Below are 14,369 nucleotides of genomic sequence, written 5' to 3'. Positions count from 1 at the left end.
ACATTTTCCTCTAAGATTGAAAGTTCAAAAGTAAACTGAGGAGAAAGGTCGCTGATCATAAGAATTTTTGCCTGCGCCCTTTTTAAAACCCTTATTTTTGGTCACGAAAATTATTTTTTCGAAAATTTTGTGTAATGAACCGATAGAAAATTTTACGGCCGTTATTTCGGGTCCTATGACATTTTCCTCTAAGATTGAAAGTTTAAAAGTAAAATAGGAGAAAGGTCGCTGATCATAAGAATTTTTGCCTGCGCCCTTTTTAAAACCCTTATTTTGATCACGAAAATTATTTTTTCGAAAATTTTGTGTAATGAACCGATAGGAAATTTTACGGTCGTTATTTCGGGTCCTATGACATTTTCCTCTAAGATTGAAAGTTTAGAAGTAAAATGAGGAGAAAGGTCGCTGATCGTAAGAATTCTAGCCGCGGCCTTACTCCACCCTGAGCCGGTTCGAGAAGAACGGAGTCCAGTGGTTGAGGCGGTTTTCTGGCCAAACTTCTTGAACGATCGACTATAGCTGTGTCCCCGTAAGAAGCTATGGTAAAGAATCGATAGTGCGATACTCGAACAATCGCATGCGATACGATAATCGACATTCGTCCAGCTGTTTGAAATTCAACATGGCGGCCATGCCATGCATTTTTCCGCGCAATCTCGGCCGGACTGCAGATCGCTCAATTAATTTTGATTTATTTAATTACCAGCCGTTAAAACTGTCATCCTCTTTGCTCATTTAGAAGTATTTCATCAATTCGAGACGAAGATTTAACCACAGGGCCAACGAAAATCAAGAAGAAGCCATGGGAAGTGTGGAGAAACCGATGTTCCGAGTGGATCCTTACAGGTATGAGTGTATGAGTCGTTTTTCTGGTGTTGCTTTCAATCGCCTCTCTTTCAACTAAATCGCGGAAGCTCAAATAATTTTGATTTATTTAATTACTATGTACTGATTCCTTCATGAGAACGTAGTGAAGTTCCTATAACTTACGATGTTATAACAGAATTGTCATCAGACTCCTGTGACGGAACATATGTCTTTTTGTCTGTCGCTGGACTTGTCTTGGAGATTCTGCTGTGGACCAAGAGGCATCTCTTTATTTCCTCTTATCTTATCTAGTCAATCAATGAATGCAGACCGGTTCTTGAAACTCTGTTGGCACGCCAGAACAAGATAAGGAATGTGTGAGCTTTGCGCCTGAAAGACCTTGATCCCCTACGCCTGGGCATGCTGATAAGAATTTCAACAATCGATTCCTGTGTGTGAGACTGAAGCTAACTTTTAAGAAGGAACCTCTGAGCACAGTAAAGAGTGTTTTACAGGTTTCATTTCCCAATCCCCTGCAAATAGTAAGAACTGTCAATACTGTTGCCGCATCTGATGATCATCCTAGTTCGGACTCCACTGCCAGGTACCTCCCGCCTAAATTTCCTCCTCAAGAATTGTATCTTCCTCATTCCCTAAATGTCCTCTAACTCTCTTCTTCTTTCAGTTTCATGTCATTTAATCTCTGAAGGAAAAAGTCAGTTTGTCTGCATGTAGTCATGCTGTGATAATGAGGCCAATTTCTTCATTTGGGAGCTCACGTAGACCATCTCTTCTCTGCTAATCGATAGCTTATTCACTGCTTCACCCTCTAATTTCTCTTTCTTTATTCAATGGGCCAGTTGCGCTGGTGACAGAATCATGTTTTGATGCTTGGTTCTAGTAGATCAGCTCTAAATAAATAGATCTGTCCCAACAGCAACTCTCTACCTTGAATATTAACCGAGATATCTTTCCTTGAAAAACTCAATTTATGATGTCATCCACTGCGGTAGGTATCGCAAAACATGATACGTCCTACCACGGTTTATGATGTCATAAATCGAGTTTTTCAAGGCGAGATACCTCGGTTAATATTCAACATAGAAATTTGTGGTTTGGCCAGATCTCATCATTTTTAGTTGATCTGCAAAAATAAAGTATCATAACAGGATTCTGAGACCAGCACAACTGGCCCATTCTCCCACTCCTATGTTTTATTTCCATTGTTTCAAGTCTAAATTTTTTGGAATTGCCTGTTTACTCTGCTATCTAGAGGTGTCATCAGCTTAGTTGGCACTTGTTTACGTTTCTCTTGCGAGCAATTGTGCTGCAATTGTCCAACAGTAATAGGCCATTGACGGCAGCCCGATCGCGAGCTTAGTCAATCCTCGATTCCTGCTCGACGACTACATTATAATTGCTTGCAAATGATATATATTCAAGTGCCAACTTAGCTGATGACACCTCTACCTCAAGTTAGCAGTATTACTTCTGATAGTTTTTGACAAGTGTGTCCTACCTCTCGAAGGCATAAAGTTATTTGAACAATTTTATCTACTCTCCACCGTCAACCTTCTCTGGTTTTGAATCGTGCAACACTCAAGAATATTTATTTTCGGTTTACAGTGTACTCTCAGTTTTTAAGTAGTTAGAGTGGGTATGTTTTCAAAACCATTCATTTCTCTTAGTTCCATGTACAACAATGCTTGCTTGCCAAGTCACATTTTTATGTCTTTGATGGTTTTTTGCACAAAGGAGTCAACTTCTCAAAATGGTGGCAGATAAGGTTACATTAACATTAACTGATGCCTTATGCAATGTTGACGCCTTAGATGAGCTTACGCTACATAATCAACAACTGAGTATCAAAGCTCAGCCATGCTTTATCATTTATCAAGCTAACTTCGATACCAACTTCGAAGACCGAAATTCATCACTGACATAGCAGAGCACATTGAAGAAGCCACCGTTCATGCCAGTTTGGGAAGCTTCACATTCCTGCTGATTGACCGCCGTTAATCCGTTTAATTGAATGGATGATGAATGATATTCAATGATTTTTAGAAAAATCTTGTTTTTCCAAGATAATTTTGAGAAAAATGAGAGGAAATCCTAAGTTTTTAGCAGGGAATGAATAATATCGAGAACTACCGATAACATGCTTAAATCGGATGACCCTTTCACTCTTACCTAAATCATTACAGAACTACGGCAGGATCAGAAACATCGTATTCGAAAAGTTAGTTCCATGCAAGTGTTTTCAACTTAAAGCAGACACTTTGAAAATTGGTAGAGGCATCTATTTTAGAATAAAATCAGAAATTTATGTATTTCGTTGATGGAAGGTCATTTGAACCTTGATTTAAATTTAAAGATTTCAAACTATCCAAGGAATCCATCGCAGATTGACCTTTAAATGTAAATGTATTCATTTTTGAACCTTTATGGTATATGCACTGAAAACAGTCAATAGGTTTTTTCATTGAAATTTGGTTTTGGAACACTGGTTTTGGTCGTTTTAAAAATTCAGAGCTTTGCCATGTTGTGAATTTTAAGTTGTCAATCTACCAATCCTGTAAAATATCTATTTGTAATGTTCTAGAAGGAACTGTTGGAAGATGGCTTGAAACATGCGGTCATGCTGTACACGTAGCGATGTTGCTCTCGAGCCATCCCTCAACGGAAGTCCAATGAGCAGCCGAACTGGGTGGAAATCTATGAAAAGACTGCTGAAGTATTAGCTCCTGAAGTGAAAAAGCTGCTTAATTTCATGTATTTTCAGGTGAGCATTCTAATTTTGTTTGTTTTCGACATTCAGTAGGTAATTGAAGTGGTGTGTTTTAGGTGGAAACTTGCATCACGTTGTCTACCAATGTGTCTAAGAAGTGTAACTGATGTTGCCGGCCCAAAGAAACATGCAAGAAAAAAGGGATATTTGAATGCTTCCAACCACAATTTCCACTAATTGCCACAATGCTAGAACTTATAGTTTAGGTTACCCACCTGACACCTGTAGTCTTAAGTTACATAATTAAAAGACAAATAACTAAACGAAAGTATATCAATTGCACTGATAAAATGATTAAATTAATTATCTTTGTCTTTAAAATTAAACATATTTATTTAATTAACTAAAATTACTTCCCTCTGCTTTTTAGTTCCGTGCAAAAACTGGTGATGGTGCCCATATTGCACAACTGTGTGATCTTTTATTTATTTAGTATGAATTGGTACAATTGAAACAATGAAAATTGTTATAGTACATGCCAAATACCGGTCACCGTGCCTGAAATTACCTGGCGCATTTAGCAAGAAAGGGGTCTTGGCTGTGGACTTGTCAAAGGTCTTAGTCTTTTTGATTTTCATTCAGTTTTTCCGTCTATTGACTTCCATCTTATTTTTGCCAATATCCATCTGAAAATTTCATTTTTTCTAGGATTTATACCATAGGGTTAGATCTCAATTGATTATACAATGATAAATTCTCGCTTGCCAAATGTTAATTACTTTTTTGAACTATTGCCCTGAGGGAAGTTTCATGCTTTCAGAGAGGAAACTACTGTGTGAATCTTCTGAAAATTTTCATCTAGAAAATCATAAAATCATGAAGAATATTCAGTAGGAGTTTCAGCGAATTACATACATTTGCTTGATCATAATTGATGAAAAATTGGTGAAGATTCTGAAACACTGCAACTGAAGAGTGTCCTTTCTGTGCTTTGATTTTCTCAAAAATTGGAATTACTTAATAAATCCTGATAATGAATTTGAAATTCAGTCCATCATTCTCTTCATACTTTACTTTGATTACACAACACAACAAATTTCAGGGTTCATGCAAGCTTGAAAGTGCTTGAAAAGTGCTTGATTTTAAAAAAAAAATTCAAGGCCTTGAAAGTGCTTGATTTTTTGGAAAGTGCTTGAAAACGTGCTTGAATTTCTCAGATCCACTTTTCGGAGGTCAAATGAGAAAGCATTCGACTTTTCAGACGTACGCTGGAAAGTATTAAAACGTTTTGAAATTGAAACGAGAACTACTCTGCTGAGTTGCCTGCTCAGTCTTTCGTCGCTGCAAGGCAAGTGAACGAAAACGACAAGAGGGGACGTAGGCCTACGTGTGCCGTTGTGTCGGGGGCATGGCAACAGAGCGGAGTCAGTTTCGACGATACTCTTTGGAGGGGATGGAGAGGGGTAACCATGTATTAAAAACCATGTATATTGTGGTCTTTGGTATTTACCCCTTTCTTAAACAAAGACTTTCAACTCAAATTAATGAGCTTAATGATCTCTTCGTATTGTGTTTTGACGAAACATTCAATAAAAAACTGAAAAAAAACAAATGGATGTTCATGTCAGAATTTGGTCAAGCAAAAATTTCATTAAAACTTACTATTACAATTCAATATTTATGGGTCATGGCACAGCAGTAGATTTAGTTGACGGATTTTTAACAGCTATATTTCCCCTTAGTCTTGGAAAAGCTCTGCAGATCTCCATGGATGGGCCGACTGTTAATCGGAGTTTTTATGACAAGATCGAAGATAAGTTGTTCACAGACTTTAAAGCAAAATTACTGAACATTGGCTCGTGTGGCCTTCATGTGATGCACAATTCTTTTAAATGTGGAAGTGAAGCAAGCTGTTTTGAAATTCATTTCTTCCTCTCCTCTCTGTACTATTTATTTGAAAGCTCCCCTGCAAGAAGGGAGAATTTTGAACATGCAAGTGGCAAAGACGTTGTACAGTATCCCCTGAAATATGTACAACATAGGTGGCTCGAGAATATTCCATGCGCCGATAGAGCCCTTCAGCTTATTGATCCTCTGAAAGTCTATCTAAAAGGTGTTCAGCAAAAAAAATTTAATAAACCTGACTGTAAGTCTTGGTCAGTGGTTGAGTCACATTTAAAAGATCCATTGCTAATCGTTAAAATTCAAATATTTAGGTCAGTTGCCAATATACTTCACTTGTTTTTAGTAAACTACCAAACTGACAAACCAATGGTGTTCTTTTTATCAGAAGATCTCAGGAAAATCATTAAAAAGTTAATGGAACGATTTGTGAAGCCATCGGTTCTTGCAAAAGCCACCACCACTAAAGAACTCATCGAAATCGATTCTTGCAAGCTAACAATTGCCTCTCCCATTATAAAGTTTATCTAGGCTATGAAGCCTCAAAGCTGTTTAAAATCTCTGAAAGTGTCTGAAAAAAATAACTTTGATCTAATTACTGGCGCTATTAGATTTTACAAGAATGTCTTGTCAAAAATTTTAGAAAAATCTCCAATATCACATGCCTTAGTTCGAAATTTGTCCTGTTTGGATCCGAGAAGTATGATTCACCTAGATGCAGATTCTTCTCCTGTTAGTCGGTCAGCTGTTTGCAAGAAGAAAATGAGGTCTGTCTTAAATACATTGTGTGATTGTAAAATAGTCGTAGCTGGTAAAGTTGATATTATTCTTGATGAATTTGATTCATTTTATCAAAACGTTGTCTAAAGAAAGCTGTCACCTTTGCACACTATGAACTTTATAAAGAGAAGTCAAGAGTTGATGAGTTTTTATATTAACTTTATGGACAAGGATGAATACAAAAATTTATGGAAAGTTGTCGAAATAACTCTACTCTTAAGTCATGGACAAGCATCAGTGGAGAGAGGTTTTAGTGTAAATAAAAACCTAGAAGTAGAAAATTTAAAGGAGCAGTCCTACATAGCACAGCGTTATGTACCTACATGAGTTTACCGATGAAATGGAGAGCTTATCCAGTATGGTAATAACCAAAGAGTTAAGACAAAGTGTATCAGGTGCTCGCAGTAGATATGCTACCTATTTAGAGGAAGAAAAGAAAATCAAGGCTCTCACAGCTATTAAAAATGAAAAGTCAGAAAAAACAAAATCTCTACAAGAGAGAAAAAGACGCTTATGTGAAGATGTAAAGACCTTAGAAAAAGGTGCAGACGACCTGGCAGAACAAGCTGAAAAGAAGCAAGATCTCTCATTAATTGTTAAGTCCAATAGTTTCCGCCAAAGTGCCAAAAGAAAAAAAGAAGAGTTAGCAATCGTTGAAGGAGAAATTTCGAAACTCTCCAAACAGTTGTGAAAAAGAACCATAAGTCTCGGTTAAAATCTATAACTTTTTAAACTGCTTGTAAAAACATTTTTCTTCCATAGTTGGTTGTTGATATCTGTCTCGCTATTAGGAGTTTTTATGTCAAAGGTCCTGTGGAAAAATTTCTTGAATCTTGCGCAAAACTGCTTCCAAAAGGCTCTTGAAAGTGCTTGAAAAGTGCTTGAAAATTCAGAAAAATGTGCTTGAAAAGTGCTTGAATTTTTAGCACTGAGGCTGCATGAACCCTGAATTTCCGGTTCTGGTTTGTCCTTCGAACCAAACCAAGTTTTTTCGTTTCCTAGGTGCTACAGTAGTCTGAAAATGCCCATAGAAACTTCAGGAAAATTGTCTGGTGCTCAGGACGCCGCCATTTTGAATTTTTCAAATTTGAGAAAACCCACGATTAGATTTTTGCAAATATCCCCTCAACGGCTCATCCCACGAAAAAAACAAAAAACCAGCAGAAAGCATATGAAACCTCCTACCGAAATCACTCTCCCCTGTTTCATCTGGCTTACATTTTTTGTCATAAAATTAACGTTTTCTTCAAAAATTAGCTTAAAGAAGGCGCATTTTCGCTGATTTCATGAGAAACTTTGCTTTAAATCTCCAGTCACGATTATCTATGAAAAAAACTGTTACGCTCATTGAAAAGAGCGTAAAATTTACTGCTGGAAAACATATCAATAGTTCCTAATCTTGATTATATTCTGTGAAACAGCAGTTTATTAGCTCGGCCCTTAAATTGTGACCATCTACTTTCAAAACAAGAAAAAAAGAAGGAAAAAACCTAAAACCGAGGCTCAAACTGTGTAACAATGTGGTAAAATCGTTAGAGCGCACAAGTTTTGATTCTGATTGAAATTTTTTCAACTTTAGGGCTTTTGATCTCACTGACTAGTGTGATCTACTGATGATGTGTAAAAAAACCCAAAATTATTGATTTCTTGACGTTACCTCGCCTTAATATTCGAATCCAAACTGCCTGGGCTGAACACTCCCCCATCAGTTTAGTACTGATCCTCATTAGAGCCCAAAATTATTGGCTCTGATAGAAAATGTTAGAACTTTTTGGCACCCCCCCCCCCCCCCTCCATCCATATAGTGTGGGCCCAGCACTATTTTACCACATTGTTACACAGTTTGAGCCTCGGTTTTAGGTTTTTTCCTTCTTTTTCTCTTGTTTTGAAGGGAGATGGTCACAATTTAAGGGCCGAGCTAATAAACTGCTGTCTCACAGAATATAATCAAGATTAGGAACTATCGATATGTTTTCCAGCAGTAAATTTTACGCTTTTTTCAATGAGCGTTACAGTTTTTTTCTCAGATAATTGTGGTTGGAGATTTAAAGCAAAATTTCTCCTAAAATCAGCAAAAAAGCGCCTTCTTTAAGCTAATTTTTTAAGGAATCATTAATTTTATGACCAGAAAAGTAAGCCAGATAAAACAGGGGAGAGTGATTTCGGTAGGAAATTTTATGTTCTTTCTGCTGGTTTTTTTGTTTTTTCGTGGGATGAGCCGTTGAAGAGATATTTGCAAAAATCTAATCGTGGGTTTTCTCAAATTTGAAAACTTTAAAATGGCGGCGTTCTAAGCACCAGACAATTTCCCTGAAGTTTATATGGGCATTTTCGGACTACTGTAGCACCTAGGAAACAAAAAAAGTTGGTTTGGTTGGAAGGACAGAACCCATGTTGAATGATGTTATTCCTCAATTTATTTACCTCTATTAAACTGTACATGACATCTAGGAAAGTCTTACTTTTTACCTACTAAATCATGTTTTACGCTCAGTCCGCATTTCAGCAGCTGCTGTGGTCCCAATCATCAGTTGATTGTCAACGTTGATGGTGGCCAGGAGGGTAGTTACTCCAACGCATACTGAGCATGAAAAACGTAGGTGAAAAAGTTTTCTAAGTTTGGTGCACATTTTGATCACCTAACTTTTACTGTCAATGAATAAATCAATTTAGTGAGATCATTAATCTCTAACTCCAATTATTTCTTTCACAGCGAAAAGCTATTGAAAGATTTTGTGCAGAGGTAAAAAGGCTGTGCCATGCTGAAAAGAGGAAGGATTGCGTCGGAAGCCTACTTGCTCACCCTAGGAAAATTTATCAATATGTTTGCTGTGCTAGATAAGCTGAAAAACATGAAATCAAGTGTGAAAAATGATTATTCTACGCATCGCCGGTAAGTTTATGGCTGTAAAGTAATAAAAACATTTCTCCATTTTGAAGTTTTCTCCTGTGTACCTGAATGAAGATAATTTTTAAAAAATGTGTGTACAGAAGTAATATCGCAAAAGTCTCTACAAGAGCTGTTCAAAAATAAATATTGCAATCTTTTACATTTTAATTAGAGTTTATTAGGACTTGTGAAAGAAAAGAAGAGACGAAAGTCACATCAGTCTGAATGCATCAATCATCAGTTGGCCCATTGGTTAGCATGTAAATATCTGTTGAATGGTGCAATTTTTGGATGTGACATTAGTCTCTTCTTTTCTTTCCCCAGTTCTATGTCTTTCAGCCATCTGACATATCTTCAATTGTCAAGGAATTTTACCCTAATGAGTCAGGAAAATTCCTTTTCTAAACTCTGTGGCAACCCTGTGTCGCATTGTGGAGAGTTAAGTCCTTTGTTCTTGACATCAACCAGTTTTCTCCCTTCCCTCTGATTCATATCAAACCTCTGTTTTAGCTCAAAAGTATTATGACAAGTCTCTACACCATTGCTTCTTTTTTCAGTGTCACCCAGTTCTTGAAAGTTATGGCAGATTCACTCACCCTGCTGGAGTCGCAGAATTTATTCATGTTTCTCTCTACATAGAACAAAATTCGGGACACAGTGAAAGATAATTTGGAAAAAATAATCGGTTACGAAGAGCTTCTGTCCTATATTGTCAATCTGTGAGTGCACTTGTTCGAAACAAAAATGTAGCTTACACCTACCGACAAGCGCATGCTGGTTAAAGTGAGTATCATGTCATCCCATCTTCACGATTCGTTCGACCTTCAAAAGTGATTGGTTTTGACATTTTTTTCAAGTCCTTGAAAGTGCTTGAATTCTTCTCTACTGATAAGAGTCAGCAGTTAATCTTAAGAAATAAAGAAACATGTTTTGATGTTTCGTTGATTGTAAGAAAACATCTTGTTCACAAAAAAATGGCCATCTCTCTGAAACGAGAATCCAAAATTGCGGACTCAAGCTCTTATCATAGGGAAATTACTGTGTTTTGGAAAAAATTCGGGAAAAAAGTGAACTGTTGTTCCAGTCATGAGCCAGTTAAGACTCAGAAGATCTCAAAATTGAGATTTTAACACTACTCTCATAAGAGTGTTTTTTTAAAAATACTCGCTGCCATTAATACTCTTAGATTTTAAACTAAACTTTAAATTCAAGAAATATAACTGAAGTTCAGGCGATTCGTGAACCTTTAATAAGATTTTGTATTTTGGCCATGTGCCTCATTGTCAGTCCTTCTTCTGCGCTGTTCTTGACTTCATAGCAAGACAGCTCTAAGTTAATCAGTATTTTTTTCTCAGGTTTCACAATGATTTGAAATCTGCCAGATGTAAGTATTACCACTTATCTCTACGGTCACTAAATATTTTTTCATGCCCTTTTAAGACTATCGTAGGTGAAGAATCTTATGGTGCAAACCAGGTATGGAAAGCAATGTAACACCAGGGGATTGTAACATTAACTGTCCAAAGGGTAACAGTTGATCTAAGTATATGACCAGGGGCTTGATTCTGTGTTGCTCTCAGGCAATGTCATAGGCATGAGGTACGCACCCATTGCGCAGTTACACATCTTCTCTTTCCATGTGATGGTGAGAGATCGTCAGACTAGAATGTAATTAAAATGCTGCCTCCAATTTTGTTGATTAGAGGTGAGATTGTTTGGCGAAATATTGAGAATTTGTTTTTCACGACCCTCTGGGTGACACCCTCATAATGTTTTGGAATGCGACATGTGAGGCAAAACTTTTGTTGCCTATTTGTTATTAATTTTCTTCACGTCTAAAAATTTTCATCTTGAAGAGTTTTTAGTTTATACCCGAATTGGTGGGCAGTGGCTAACAGCAAGAGCAATTACTACTAGGTAATACTACAAGTCGGGAATGACAAAGAAAAACTCTTAAGATGAGTGAAGAAACTTAAAAATTTATTATCTTAATTTTTAAGCCTTCCTCACCCATCATTCGAATTTTTCATTGACTCCCTTTACCCCATTTCCAGCTATCGAGTCCACCATATGAGTAACTAAATTTCAATGTTAGTACCTCTTTGATACCTGTCTCTAAAATCTCTCACTCCTCTTGAGTGCTTGGAAATTGAGGAACTGACAAAAAGTGTTCTTCGATTCGTCTCTCCATGATGCATCATCTAAATGAAGGAGAAGTGATGATTTTAAATCTAAAGGGGTATCCTCTGGAACTTCAGTAACCAGTGAAAAACTGCAGCATCGAATAGTTGGCGTTGCTTAGATGACAGTAGAAGCTGCAGGATAATTAATGAGCCTCCTGCTTGGTGAATGATGATCATTTTTTTTCTGTCTCCAGCACCATTTGCAATAAATGTCTGCTTTGATTTCTAAAGGAACCTTGATTTGCTCCCTTTCTTCTCTTCTTAGATGAGAGAATACGCAGCACAATGTTCAGACACCTTTATGACGCAGTTCCATGTGAGGGTTACAAGTACTGTCTCATATTTTGTAGTTTTACTAACGGTTTTAATGTTTGTTTTTAGGTTGTCGGAAAATCGGAAGCTACATTTCGTTCGTGCGTTAGTTATTCGCTTGGTGTTTGTCTGTTTTGCTAACTTAATAAATTGGAAGATGCAAAGATCCAGTTGGACACGAATATTAAGTGTGAGTACTGTATTATATATTTTTCAGATGGTTTTTCATATTTTCTTGAGACGGAATTTCTCTAAGTTGTAGCTGAATAAAGTCAACAAGTGAGAATATGAAAATGATAGCATTTTGTGCAACTAAGACTTCTCACACACACACGGCTGCTGATGTGTCGGTTCTTATGACCCTTCAAAAGTTTTTTCCTTCATCATTTTTTTATTTTTTAGTCAATTTTCTGGAATGTTATTTCGGATGATGAAGTAAAAGTTCAGCGGTAAACGCCATTCACTACAATATCAAACTGCCGATCCAACAGTGGCTCAAACAAAAACATTAAGAAATCCAAAACATGTACTGTGCATGAAGTGTGAAGTTAACTTTTAATGTCGGTAGCACTATATATTAAAGTGTTGTTTACTCCCTTTATTATAATTGAATTGATGTTTGATTTTATCACCTGGGAACAAAGTCTTCTCATCTGAGGGGAAAAAGTCCTCCAGGCGAGGACATGTGGGGAGGTTCGTGTGATGGAAATGTGAAAATAATCAGAGCTAGATTATTTCTGAAAATGGAACAACTCTTACAAAGCACACAACACAACATGTGAATAACTTAAAGAACACCATAATTTCTCTGAAGGATGGAAAGCAACCATTGAAGGATGTACAGTCTGATATGATATTGCTTCCAAATCAGTCAATCACAGAAGGAACGATATTGATTGACGTATTAGGGTTCTAAGTGCGGTCACGAAAAAGTTTTTACTTTCTCGCGCCACCATCTCCATCCCTCTCCAACTGACGGAAGTCTCTAAATTTGTAATTCTAAATTTGAGATTTATTGGGATTTCAAATTAATTGATCCTCATTAGGAAATGATTTTTGAAATATGAAATTTTCCAACTTTTTCCTTGAAGAAGGAAGGAGGTTGGATTTAATGAATATCATCAATTAAGGTGAATCCAGGGTTCGATTAGGGATAATTCAAGATTAGAGATAGCGCCACCAGTCCCCACTGAGAATTTCACTTTCCTTCGACGATTACTGAAATAATATTTCTCGAATTACAAAAAGCAGATCCACAAGATATAGATTAGTTTTTGCTTGATTTTTTGAGCCAAAAATATTGGCTACTAGAATTACAAGCGCAGAGAAAGTACGGCTGAAACTTTCAGGTCAGAGGCGGTGGCCGAGCGCGCAACGGAATCTCTCAGGTTCTGTCTCTCTCTCTCCCATTGCCGATGGGAATTACTTTCCGCCGTAGTTAAGACTTTATTTATGGGAATTTTGAGAAGATTTTTCTACTGAGTGTTTCTCACGTATGTTGCCATATCCCCTGGATCTCCAATCTTGAATAAGTATCACGGTTTTTATTATTTTGGCAAATATATGCAGCTATTCGGAGCAGCGCGACGTGGTGGCCAAATCGTGAAGTTCCAAGCCTGGATTCACCTTAATGTTAAGCACTTTAAACAGATCTACCCTCAAATTACTGTAAATTGCAGGAAACCCAAATCGTTCAGAAAAGTAGGAGTAGTTTCGAATTTTTTGCCCATACAGTATCTGAAAATTAAGTTAATCATATCAGAGAAGTTTTGTGAAGTTTTCATTGGATTCTCTAAGCTATTTCGTCATTTTTCTCCTTTTTATTGTCGAAAACTCATCTAGATTAACTTTCAAACCTACACACCCACGGTCTATTCTTCAAATTTCCCAAACTGAGGTGAAGTGGAATCAGTATCTGCAGATATACTCATTTGTTCCTAGAACTTTTGCAAAGTTGGTTGATTCTATCAGCAACGATTTAGCCAGAGGAGAATAGTTAAAAGGGTACAAAATCGACGTTCAGTATCAAAAATAAGATAATGCCTTGTAATAAATTATGGAATTACCAAAGCACCTCGGCAATTTTTAGAGAATATTTCTCAACATTTGTGAATGCAAGGTGCGACACTAACATACAAGCCATGGCAGAGATACAATTTTTTTAATTTTTGCAAGTAGGAGAATTTGACTTCCTCCTGAAGTCTGTAACTATCTGTAGAGGCTGAAATTTTTCCAAAGCACCAGGGACAACAGTTAAGGTAAGATGGGGGAGGGGAGGAGACAAGATGTGATTTTAGGAACAACCTCTTTCTCCAGAATCAACCCCAGTGACTTTCTGTTCTATGTTTTATTTGTTCATTTGTTTTCATCTGTTATTTCTTGATTGTTTCCAGGTCAACCCAAGAATGGGCCGCCATGCCCATGCGATCACACTCATCAGATCTGCAATTGGTCAACGGAGCACCGCCCCGCCAAACTACGTTCTGTCCGCTGCTCTCCATGCTGGTAATATTTTCTATGTCGTTATCATGAAGAATAAGTTGTTTCTACACAGCTTTCTGTTAACATTGAGGAATTTTATTTAGTAGAAGGGCAGCAATCCTTTTCATGAAACTTCAGAGGGTGCAGCTTCTGCAACTTAGCAAAGTACAGTATGAGGAAGTGATCTAACAGATCCTGAATGTCCCCCTTTAGGGAATCGTAATGTAAAGGAATTCTTGCATGTGTCAGGAAGTTCTTATTTAAAGGCTTCCCCTTGTGTTAAATT

At 37.1% G+C, this 14,369-nt stretch overlaps 1 protein-coding gene across 7 annotated transcripts in view; it reads left to right on the top strand.

Moving 5' to 3' along the window:
* The first annotated feature begins 619 nt into the window (after window positions 1-619).
* The window catches only part of LOC109035857 (uncharacterized), a 32,603-nt gene continuing 18,853 nt past the window's right edge, over window positions 620-14,369 (top strand). For 2 of the 7 annotated variants that reach the window (XR_011900230.1, XM_072302428.1), the window contains exons 1-6: window positions 620-846; window positions 3,410-3,589; window positions 8,931-9,110; window positions 9,665-9,890; window positions 11,672-11,792; window positions 13,996-14,107. Coding sequence is in view for 2 of the 7 variants with exons in the window: in XM_072302428.1 (XP_072158529.1) it covers window positions 11,760-11,792; window positions 13,996-14,107 (145 nt within the window). In the remaining 5 variants the exon portion in view is untranslated. The remainder of the gene's footprint in view (window positions 847-3,409; window positions 3,590-8,930; window positions 9,111-9,664; window positions 9,891-11,671; window positions 11,793-13,995; window positions 14,108-14,369) is intronic. The other 5 variants (XR_011900229.1, XM_072302427.1, XR_011900226.1 and 2 more) reach the window with 3 other exon arrangements.

This window comes from Bemisia tabaci, chromosome 7, assembly GCF_918797505.1.
Source record: "Bemisia tabaci chromosome 7, PGI_BMITA_v3".
Taxonomy (NCBI): Eukaryota; Metazoa; Arthropoda; class Insecta; order Hemiptera; family Aleyrodidae; genus Bemisia; species Bemisia tabaci.
Note: the sequence above shows the minus strand (reverse complement) of the source record. Positions and strands in the feature narration are given on the sequence as shown.